At 39.0% G+C, this 11,366-nt stretch overlaps 2 protein-coding genes and 2 non-coding genes across 5 annotated transcripts; all 4 read right to left on the reverse strand.

Moving 5' to 3' along the window:
* Window positions 1-103: 103 nt before the first annotated feature.
* wdr12 (WD repeat domain 12) lies at window positions 104-4,441 on the reverse strand. Its single transcript, XM_020652805.3, has 13 exons — window positions 4,262-4,441; window positions 3,836-3,930; window positions 3,143-3,237; window positions 2,936-3,042; window positions 2,734-2,849; window positions 2,494-2,648; window positions 2,365-2,410; window positions 2,195-2,280; window positions 1,962-2,102; window positions 1,540-1,645; window positions 1,322-1,454; window positions 733-805; window positions 104-587 (listed from the first exon to the last, which is right to left on the reverse strand). Exons 1-13 carry the CDS (start codon window positions 4,300-4,302, stop codon window positions 510-512), a joined length of 1,272 nt encoding a protein of 423 aa, XP_020508461.1. The 5' UTR covers window positions 4,303-4,441; the 3' UTR covers window positions 104-509.
* A 1,111-nt stretch (window positions 4,442-5,552) lies between these two features.
* Window positions 5,553-10,855, reverse strand: nop58 (NOP58 ribonucleoprotein homolog (yeast)). 2 transcript variants are annotated; one of them, XM_065952099.1, is made up of 15 exons: window positions 10,696-10,855; window positions 10,144-10,220; window positions 9,994-10,046; window positions 9,603-9,727; window positions 9,384-9,520; window positions 9,118-9,182; window positions 8,788-8,922; window positions 8,276-8,421; window positions 7,911-8,037; window positions 7,561-7,724; window positions 7,326-7,460; window positions 6,706-6,767; window positions 6,331-6,488; window positions 6,126-6,235; window positions 5,553-6,014 (listed from the first exon to the last, which is right to left on the reverse strand). In XM_065952099.1, the coding sequence occupies exons 1-15, from the start codon at window positions 10,738-10,740 to the stop codon at window positions 5,949-5,951; spliced, it is 1,605 nt and encodes a 534-aa protein (XP_065808171.1). In that variant the 5' UTR covers window positions 10,741-10,855; the 3' UTR covers window positions 5,553-5,948. The 2 variants fall into 2 exon arrangements, with proteins under 2 accessions (XP_065808171.1, XP_065808170.1); XM_065952098.1 differs by having other exon boundaries at window positions 6,126-6,238.
* Window positions 7,796-7,878, reverse strand: LOC114921230 (small nucleolar RNA SNORD11B). The gene has a single exon (XR_003809520.1). It is a non-coding gene; the product is annotated as a small nucleolar RNA SNORD11B (small nucleolar RNA).
* Window positions 8,120-8,202, reverse strand: LOC114921229 (small nucleolar RNA SNORD11B). Its single transcript, XR_003809519.1, has one exon. It is a non-coding gene; the product is annotated as a small nucleolar RNA SNORD11B (small nucleolar RNA).
* Window positions 10,856-11,366: the final 511 nt, after the last annotated feature.

Genomic DNA, 11,366 nt, shown 5'->3' on the forward strand with positions numbered 1-11,366 from the left:
TAATAAAGCAAAAGAAATAAGGAAGTTGGAAACTTACAATGGTTGAGGATGGTAACTACAAAAATGTGAATTATATCAGACCTCAAGAAACAATGATAAATAATGGAATTTTTCAGATATACTGATATCATTTTTATTTCCATCAGCAGTTGTTGACCAATAAAAATCTGTTGTAATATCATGGTTTCTTTGTCAAACGTTCTGTGGTAATTTTCACTGTATCTGAGCCATCAGCAAATAATCTACAATCAAGCACTAAAAAAATAAAACAAATAAAATAAAACAGATATTCTAGGAGACAAAATTAATTTATAGTTTTCTTACAATGCAGGAAAACAAAAACAATCCACAAGTAAATATGTGTAAAAAATAGAGTTGGGTTAAAAGTAACCATGAGAACTAAGAACAAACTGAAATATATTGTGTTCAGTACAACATTCAAACACTGATATTGCGTATTTATGTCTGTCCGTTCTGTCTGTGGTGATGAATGGAGGATCTCTTGAAGCCTACGCCCCTGCATCCGTCTGACAGGCTGAGTATCTGTAGGTGTACAGTTTGTTATCTGCGCCTCCACTCAACATCAGCTGGAAATAGAAAACAGAGAAAGCAGGTTACTTACAGATCCTGTATGTTTCCTCTTAACCATATCATTTTAATTATACATTATCAAAGTCTGAAGCAGTAAAAGCACTTTAATCTGAGCTCAGATTTTAGGGGAAAAGGTCTTACCCCACTTTCTGTCCAGTCCACACTAAACACCTTGTCCTCATGTGCTGCCAGGTCATACAGAGGAGCCTTACAGCTGCAACACATGGAAACAATATATGAATTTCATGCACTTAGCTGTATTACATAACTATTCACGCAAAAATCAAGAGGAAAAAATTAACCAAAAGAAAGAAAAACATATATCATAATACAGCAGCAACAGAAAAAAAGATTTTGAAGCAGGCAGACGAAAGAGCTCCTTAACTAATGAGTGTTACTTCTGACAAAGACAGGAAGCTTGTTCCAGACAGAGGAACTGCTGAGAAAATGTTCCATCTCAGATTGGTGGACTAAGCAGGATGTCGTGCTCTGCATGTCTGCAGCGATCTTTCAAACTGTCAAAGCCAGGATAGTGACTTAGTGTATGCTCTCATTAGCTCCTTAACATGAACCTCAAGTCTACAATGTTTGAAAAGAGCAGAAGAAGAACCGGATATTTCCTGGATGGAAGGTTAAATACAAAGATTCAACAGCACATTACTGTCCTGTTTTAGGCACTAACTCAACCTATTCCACAAAGTCTAGAGTGGAAAGTATGTGATCCACAGACCTTCTGGTGTCCCACAGTTTGACCAGGTTGTCAAGGGAACCTGAGATCAGCTGGTGTTCATGTGACGGCGCCCACTTCACCGCGGTGACCCAGCCAGTGTGGGAGGTCAGAGACAGCAGCACCAGCGACCCGTCTAGAGAATAGAGGGAGGTGTTTATTCCCAAGGATAGCAACAAAAAAGAGCTTGTAGACTGGAAATGAATAGTGCAGGGTGGTACCTTGGGTTCGAGGGTCCCACAGTCGGATGTGTCTGTCGCTGCTACCTGACGCCAGCCGTCGACACAGAGGTGAATAGGATATGCAGTTAAACACTTTAGTGCCCGTCTGTGAAAAGAATGAAATAAACTCAGTTAATCAATGTATCCCTTATATAAACTTTATATTGTAACCAAGTATTTTCTTTAGATGATATTGAAACCTAGCATCTTTTCAGGCATTTATTTTCTGTTTATATGAATACAGACTGCACATACTCAAATCTGAGACACTTACAAACTCTAACTCTGTGTAGCAGCCTCTCAATGGCTTCAAAAATCCCCCATTAACGACACAAATATTCTTCTACTGCAGCAAAATCCCTCAATTCAAAGCAGATAACTGAACTCCAGTTGACACATCAGCTTCTGGACACGTTTCTCACCAGCGTGGTCTTCATTCCTCCCGTCTCCACATCCCACACACGGATGGTGTGGTCCCACGACGCACTGCAAAGCTCCTCACTGTCGCACCACAGTACAGAGGACACTGCCTCGCTGTGTCCGGATAACGTCATCATAGGAGTCTGTGGGGGAAGAAGAACAGGAAGATCAGATGTTAACTTGTACATCAGTTTTCATGTTAGATTTGCTTCTATAATCCTCGTCGACCACTTACCCTGGTCAGGCCCAGCTGTTGAGTCTTCTGCTTCTTCCTCGGTCTGTCGGCAGGCTCTTCAACCTCGTCTGCCTCCTCTGTGGGTACTGATATCAGAGGCAAAAAGGTTATTAGAACGTTTTTTAAATGTAGTATTAGTATAGATTAATGTCATAATTCTGGAAACTTACCAGCTGACCAAATCTTCAACATTTTGTCCCAGGAGCCACTGCAGAACTGTTTGTGAGAAAAATAATCTTTACATTTGTCTTATCCTCCACTTATGTCACTTTTTGCTATTGAAGGTATTTCCTCTTTACCTTTGAGCCGGTGGGGTCCGTTGCAACAGTGTCAACACTTCCTGTATGCCCCCGGCAGCAGTGTCTGGCTTTCACCTTGTTCCTCTCTGAGTTCCACTCCCACAGCAGGACCGTTTGGTCAAGAGAGGCCGTCAGAAGCAGAGAGGTCAGACCGTCTGCACAGAGAGGTCGACACAGATTCAGTCAGGAGAGGTTGTTGTTTATTATCAGAGTGGCTGTTTTCCATTCCGCACTGCTTACCTCTTTTGACCCAGGCCACATCTTTGACCACATCTGAGTGTCCAGCTACCGTCATCACTGCCTTGCCCTCCACAGACCAAATCTTGGCTGTCTTATCATATGAGCCAGTTAGGATCCTGCAAAACAGAACAAAATAAATCAGAGATATACCAGTAACTGCTTTCAGCCAACTCTAAGATATTTAAGTTATCAGTCATCTTACCATTCAGTATCTGCATCTATGGAGCTTATCCAGTCATCATGCATCATACACTCCTCTGGTTCTGGGGCTGTGATCCGCTCTACATACTCTATCTCCACCACATCTTCCTGAAACACACACAAATACATGTCAAATAACATGTTCCTTAGCAGTGCAAGCGCCTCACTCTGTTTCTACAGGCTGAGGTCAGAATTGAGCCAGTCTTACCGTGGATATGCCTTCTGTCTCCATGTGAGTGGACAGGGACGTTCGCAGGAACTGACCCCTGACAAGGAAGTCAAACTCCACCGTGGTGTGAGATGCTGTTGAGAATAGTAGAAGTGCGTTGTAATGAAATACAATTACAATAGTGACAAAACAGATCGTGTGACAGACAAGATAAGGGACATTTTGTGTTTTTTGTTTTTTTTTAATATTGACTGTGGGTGTGGCTGTGTGTTTACAGCTCAGGTCTACACTTTAGGAAGTGGCTGTCTAGATCAGGTGTGTGATCTGAGAAGAGCAGAGGTTTTAGACTGATAGAGGTCTCGTGTGTCAGACTGATTATATCTGCCATGGACTTCATTCACTTGAATAGATGCACTAAATGTTTAATAAATGTACTCCTGGATCAAACAGCTTGGTACTTATGTACTAAACTGATCTCCACTAACACATGTAAGGTTTTGCAAAGAAGTAAAAAATGTTTGAACTGAATGCAAATGTAATTAAACATTAAACTTATTGTCCGTGCAGCAATGGGCCCCTATCTTGTTCTATCACAGTGTTTATGATAAGTTGATATGATGGTACAGAGAGATGACTAAGAACATACTGGGGATCTTCACAGAGAAACACAACTTTTTACTGGAAACACTAAGACACATGTGTTATTGCTAAAAGTGAGGTGTGATTTTTTACCATGTTTAGCTCCCAGTAGTTTGTTAATGACATTGCTGAGGTCCTTCACCTCAGAGCCAGCAGGGATGGAGAATGGGACATCATCTACAACATACCTAGAAAGAAAGGAACGTATGTAGGTTATAAGGTTATATCACACATTAATTGCAGTATAAAATACATGTAAGTATAGAAAAGTAGTCAGTAATGTCTTGAAAGTGTTCGCATTAGCTAGCTAAAACAACAAGCTAAAAACATACGGTATTAACCGTGGAGGCTTACTATTATAAGAGACGATCTCAAACCTTACAGTAAAAATGCATAAGTAAAAAGGGTTAGTAACGTCAGAAAGTAATTTCTTTCTGTTTACTTTCTGTTGCAGCTAGTTAGTTAGCTAGCCCGCTAGCCTATCCCATCATGTTGCGTCCAAGTGAAAAGAGAGCTTACTTTTTGTTTTCCGTGAAGAACCGCGCTTGTAACTGCGACATTTTGTATTTATATTTATCTCTTTAAGAGAGTCAGCGATGTTAAAATAAGAGAAAGATCAATCGTCTATCTGTTCCAACATAACACATTTAACTCTCATGTTACTAGTCAGTCATGCCATGTGGTACCGAGCAAGACACTTCTAGTAGAGCGCAGATGGAGCCAAATGATCATGCGGCTCCGTGTGTTCCATTAGTGATGTCTGCTCGTAGTAACATGGGAAAAGGATCTTTAAAAACTGCTCGTCGCAGTCAGTAATTGTTATTTTAAAGCTCTGTTAGTCAAGGTGGGTTTATATTTAACTAAATATTTGTTTTTATTTAATTCGATAACATTACAATGCGTTTTTATAGTACATGTTCATTTGTTTTGCATGTAAAGTCTTCAGCTGGAATACAATTACTTATTCTAGTACAGTTGTACAGTATTATATTTGTACACAATTAAGTTTATTTCATAGATTTACTTATTAGTCACTCTATCATGGCTAATTATTACAAAATATAAAATATGCATTATTATTTTATAGTTCAAGCTGATTCAAATTCGCGCTCCCTTAAAAGCTGCAACAATAAAGAGATGTACACATAAATACATCACTAACCCGATTTTGGAAATATATCTGCAATCTAATAAAGGTAATTCTTTTTATTTGAAGTATATTCTTTAAAATGTTGAAGGACTAATGTAATGGAGGTTAACAGTTTTACGCAAAACACAAAACATTTCATACTCAAAACTAGCTTTTAATTAATGTTTATTTGATGCTAAAACCTTTGTAACAAAACAACGCTTACTTTTCACATGATATAGTTTTGGGACTACTTTGATTATTTGAAATCATCTCATTTGAAATGCAGATATTGTAGAATAAGCATGTCCATTAACAATCATTTTACTCAGGACCCTTTGGTTAACTTATCAAGAAAAGCTGGAGCAAATCCATATTTAAAGGTGTGTTGTATGAAGGCAAAATTGTCCCTAAAGCCGTCAAACTTTATAACCATTCATGTTTTGAAGCACTGGTCATATAGCCAAGGCATTGGACGTCTCTATGGATTTGTGAATACATGGAAAAATTACTGCTTTGTTTTTTTTGCTGAATACAGGAAATCTGCTCCTTTAAGAAAAGTGCAATTTCCAATCAATGAACAATAAAGCTACCACATCACTACTCATTATAAAATCAAATTTCCTTTTTTAAAAGTTCATAACCCTTCATACTATGAAAAACAAAACAAACAAAAAAAGATTCAGGCAAAGAAAAAAATCTTTTATTTCACCTGGGCAGACGTTCAGTCTTGGACAGTAAAAAGGGAATTGGGACACTTCCCTTTTCTGAATTTCATTGTCTGATACAGATGTGTAAATGTAAGATCAACATAAAAACCATGATTCCAAACTTAATACACATCTTTGAAATAGGAAAAACTACTATAAAGCTAGAGATGGCATTGATTTGGAAAGCACTCCTTACTCACAGTTGTATAAAGCAGAGATCCAATGTTGATGTGGTTTTATAAAAGTAACTCTTTTACAGTCCAGAAATAGGTACTCAATACTGTACTGCCCGTATTCCATATAAATGAGAGACAAAACTAAAATACCATAAAGACTAAGACAGAAAATATATACACTCTCCACTTTTTCACTCGTCGTCTTCCTCCTCCTCCTTAACCTTCTTTTTCTTCTTCTTTTTCTTCTTTTCTGTGGACTGTGGAGACAAAATGGAGATATTTCAGGTTTTAAAAAAGCACCACTAAAACAATTCTCCTGTGGATCATCTCCAGACTTTACAAGGAGCATTTCCAAAATAACTTCCTACCTCTGTTACTGCTACTTCTTCCTCCTCTGGTTCCTCCTCCTCAGCCTCTGCTTTCTTGTCCTTCTTTTTCTTTTTCTTCTTTTTGGGAGTCTCCTCTGCTGCTTCTTCTTCTACTACAGGGAAGGCAGGAAAAAAACATTTGAGTATTATGAACTCCGTCATGTTGTCTTGGACACAAGATCAGCTTCATGCCTGTTTCACCCACCTTCTGTTACTGTCTCCTTTTTGGGCTTTTTGGATTTCACCACTGGTGTTTCAGGCTCTTCACCAGCCTCCTCCTCCTCCTCAATCTCCTCAAACTTTCTCTTCTTTGATGTGGAGGGAATAGTGGAATCACCAGATGGATCGTACATTTTCACTTCACTGAAGAGGAAAAAGAGGATTTTAAACGTGGACATACTTCCTTTGTTTTTTAATATTGTGGGTAGGTACAGAGCACTCAAAACCTATTTCTGGAAGTCAGATGGTTCACACTACCACTTTCACTGTAGGAGGTGGGTATCAGTGAAAACTATATGCTTTCATAGTTTCACCTTCTTTAACCTCCAAGTGGACATACATAAAGTTTGTGGCTTTTTACCTCTTGTGTTGATATTTGTCTGCCTTTGCCATTGCTTTGCCTGTTCCACTGATTCTTCGAATCTGAGAACAGAAATGAGACAAGATTAGATTACCAGTAAAAATAATCAAAACAAAATTTAACTGGCATGTTAAAAAAATATATATATATTCAGTATATAGAAGTAATCCATTCATAGTAAAAGTGGAACATGACAAAGTGAATTTTCTCTGACCTTTAGGACCATATCAAAATGCTAAATATCAAAATTAAGATTTTATTCAGAAAATGTTGGTCAAGTTAAATAGGTAGATATTTAAGCACTTCATGTAAAAAGATCCTGTGAGGAACTTTTGGTTTTGGATTTTTTTGCACCCTCCAGTGGACAAAGTGGTCTTTGCATTGATAAAAGACTGAAGAAAATCATCCTGCTTTCTTTAAACTGTCAAATGAAATATATCACACAGGTTTCAGACATAAGCTCACAGGGTTTCAAAATATGAAGATATCAGTATTCACCACATCTTAATTTAAATTAAAAGATTATTTTTCAGAATTGTACAGCACTAAACGATATCCTCTACTCCATGAGGTTTCATATAAACTAGCCGAGAATTAAAGTACACCCAAGTTGTACTTACTCCCTTCTCCTCCAGCTGCCGCAGCCTGGCCTCCAGCTTAGCACGGTTTTCCGCTCCCATTTCTGCGTTAGTGTCCTCTCCCAGGGCATCATAGCGAATAGCCAACGATGCTTTAGCTGCCAGCATTCTGGAGATCTAGTCGGATATAACAAATACACAGTCAGTGTTGAAGTTCTAACCATTCAACTTTGAAAAAATCATGTCCTAGACTAGTCACTGCTCCTTCTGGACTTACCTTGCCCTTATTTTTGGCTGTGGTCTGGCCCACTAAGGAGGCGTGGTAGATGAGACCATACTTGGGCGTGTCTTTACGGGTCTTCAGGGCTCTGAACAGAGCCTTCTCTGCTCCGAGGATTTGCACTGTGGATGCAGGATGCTTCGCCAAATTCAGGAGGGAACCTTAAGAGCAACAAGAGTGATGAGGAAATCTGCTGCTCTTGTAAGTACATCATTCCTAAAGAGCATCTTAACACAAGCTCAGATGAGGTAGTGACTTAAAAGCATCAGTCATTTTCAGGAAAGTGACATAATGTCGTCATCATCACTGCTTGGATGGTATTGAAAAGTCGATTCTTTTTGATTTACCTGCATGTGAGATGAGTCTGGCACCCACTAGCTCACCCACCATCACTGTCAGATTTGGGGCAATAGCCATCATTCTGTTCTTCAGGTAGTCGTACAGCTGTGTGCGGTATTCTGTGATCTCAATTACCTGAGAAAAACAAATAAATAGGATCTTTATTACGACGACAAATGGATAACCATAAAAGTAACTTCTAGTGAATGAAGAACTGTGACTGTTCAGATGAGGTAGTGACTGAAAACCCACATGTTTGTTTCAGGAAAAAGACAACTGTCATTATCATCACTACTGTCACTTGAGCTCTCCTACAATAAGATGAGTATTACACAGAACTTTGAACTTCTGGTGATGAAAGAAAGACACATACCTGGTCACACAGGTGCCTGATGTTTCCTATATCCTGTTCCGACACCTCTGTTCCCATGGAAATCTCGGCAGCCAGTTTAACCTCTGCCTCGATTTCCTCAGGGAGGATGTCCGACAGATCGGAGGTGGCCACATTTGTACGATCACCTGGAGAGACACATAGGCACAGTTAGTTCCTTAAGAAAACTGTTGCTATTAGTTTGCATGTAGAGGTAAGCTGCCAAATTAAGTGCTTGTATATATTTGTAAGGGACACTTCACTGTTTTATAACAATAAGTAAGGTCTCTAACCTGCTTTTTGTAAAGTGTCTCGAGATAACACTAAAAATTGATTGATTGTTTTACACATGAAGCTTAGTGAACTCTTCATCTTGGAAACGGTAGTATGACCTAACATCCAAGGAGATGTCCCAACCTGCCTTCGATTCAATATTATCGATGGACTGATGAAATTACACGACTTTGGAATAACTCTTCAAATTAAAAGAGGCAAGTGTCGATATTTTTTCTTACCAATTTTGCGGACAGCTTTGCAGTAGGCCAAGTTGTCTGTGATGACCTTTCCCAGCTCAGGAAAGTGCCATCCATACCACTCCCTGCAGCGCATGATGTAGTTGTTGAGCTCCTTATCCAGATCATCCAAAAGAGCTGAAGAGACAAGGGCAAATACATTTATTTCACACTGCATGTTCAACACACAGGACATGGTAGCCATCACTTCAGTTTAACAGCTCCATCAAGTATTTTCAATTTAATGTCATTTTATAGGCAATAATGTCAATATAGACAGAAAAACAATGGTTACTTTAAAGATGGCTATATATGGGAGAAAAAACAACTTACAGATGGCTTGCACAATCATTGTGTCCACTTTGTCCGGACTGAACTTCAGTTTGTAACGGGATAAACTGGAGAACACAGAGAAAACGTGTTTATTGGAGATCTTAAACATCAAGTCGTCTAACTTTCTCTATTCCTTTAAGAGATTGCTGCCTCAGCGGTAGTGACGAATGCTGAGGAAAATCTACAGGAAGTTTCAGACAGCAAGTGTAATCATAGGCAGCATGTATGTTGACTGTATTCACCACTGGATTTGTGTGCTTACTAACCTGTGAGCCAACCCAAGAGACATCGCACTGAGCTCCCTGGGAGGAAGTCCAGTGATGAGGCTCTCCATCTGACTCCTGATGCATCTCATCAGTTCAGCAACAGCAGGGCTGTGGATGCAGTTTAGGTCCAGCTTTTCCTGAAATCCCCAGGAAGTTAGAATGATATATCGTGTATGTGAAGCTTTCTTTATGAATGACAATGCGGTTAATGACACTTACTTTGATAACTCCACCAAGCTTCAAATCACTGATGGCCAGCTGCTCATGGGCCTCCTTGGCAACAACTTTCTTGAGCACTTTCTTCAAACTCTTGCCAATTTTTCCCTCCACAAGGGCCGTGGCAGCTGAGGAATAGAACATTGCATTTAATACACTCTGCAGAAACAGACCCAGACAACAGTCAACCTTACATGCCTGTGGGGGAATTGTTGGGAACATAAAATCCAATCATGTGTGACATTTGATATGTTCAAGCTTTAAAAAAAAATAGGCCTTAAACTTTTCTTGCCAACTTAACTACTAGGGGATGCCTCATGTTTTTTTCAGACACAGAAATACATCAGAGACAGCATATCTGACATGCACAAGAGTGCAGAAAACATAGAATTACCTGCTAGGGCCTCAGTTGTATCCACAAACTTCTCAAAGTGCTTCAGCTTTACACTAAAAGGGAACAAAAACAGTCAATCAATCAATGACATCTTGCTGGTTGCAACTGTTACACCAGCTCTGAGCCGTGGCACTTCACATCAACACTTACACTTTATTTGCTTTTTCAGGAGTTTCAAACTCCTTGTGCAGGTTGTCTACCTGTTGCAGCTTGGATTCATCAAGGACCTGAAATACAATTGAAATATATAAGCATGTTGTCACTAATCCAAAGGCAACATCGGCATTTAAATGTTTATATGTATAAGATAGTGTCTCTTATCGTATGAGTTACATGCAGGCGAAATTCTAATCATAAATAAATAATCAGTTACTATATTTCTAATGAGCACATGTAAGGCGAGGCGCTTAATGTTGCCTCAACATGCACACGTGGTTACAAGGCCTTCACTATGCTAACAGTGTTAGCTTGTGCTCGAACAATGTCACTCGTGTGCAGACAGAAGTGTTACATTAAACTTTCACATGCAGATACGAGTTTAAACATCTATCTTTTAAATCATGTTCAATGCCAGTTATCTCAAACTTAACCCACACGAACTTTGGGTAAATTGTTGCAAAGCTAACCTAAGCTAACTCAAAAGATAGAAGCGTAACTCTTCATTAATCTGTAAGTGACAGGAAACAAAACCCAGATACATACTTTGAAAATTGCATATCCAGCCGCGGTCTCAAATAAAACGAGCATTTTGGCGGTGACTCAGTTAATATTAAGACTTTGTGCGCTCTCTAACAGAGAGCCTGAAGGTTTTCCTCACAGTCACCACGCTGCTCCTGCTCTGAGTGAAGCACATGCGGTGAGAGAGAGACCCAGGAAACTCCTGGGTTGCCAGGTCGAGTAATACCCTCTTCTATCAGACGTCACATTTGAGATGTACTTAAAACACTCCAAACATGTTTCAGTTTGATGAATGATGAATTTGGCTGCCATATTACTACCTCAATTAAATATTTTTAGATTGCGAATATATCTTTATTTATTCAGAAAGTCAAAAATAAATCGGTAAGTGATAGATAGATAGATAGATAGATAGATAGATACTTTATTGATCCAGAGGGAAATTCAAAGCATCCAGTAGCAGGTTACAAAGACATGACATGAAACATTTGTTACAAATTAAACCACAAAACCGACGCCCCCCCCCATACATATATATTAACCTGAAAAAGATAAATTAAAAATAAAATGAAATAACAAAAGTGTATATAGACTTATTATAGACTTACTTAATGACGTATTTTTTTTTCTAAAGCCTATTAAGCATCGTATAACCATAGGCTGTAAATATTAAGCCAATAACCTTATCCACACTT

This window comes from Labrus bergylta, chromosome 24 (genome assembly GCF_963930695.1).
Source record: "Labrus bergylta chromosome 24, fLabBer1.1, whole genome shotgun sequence".
Classification (NCBI taxonomy): Eukaryota; Metazoa; Chordata; class Actinopteri; order Labriformes; family Labridae; genus Labrus; species Labrus bergylta.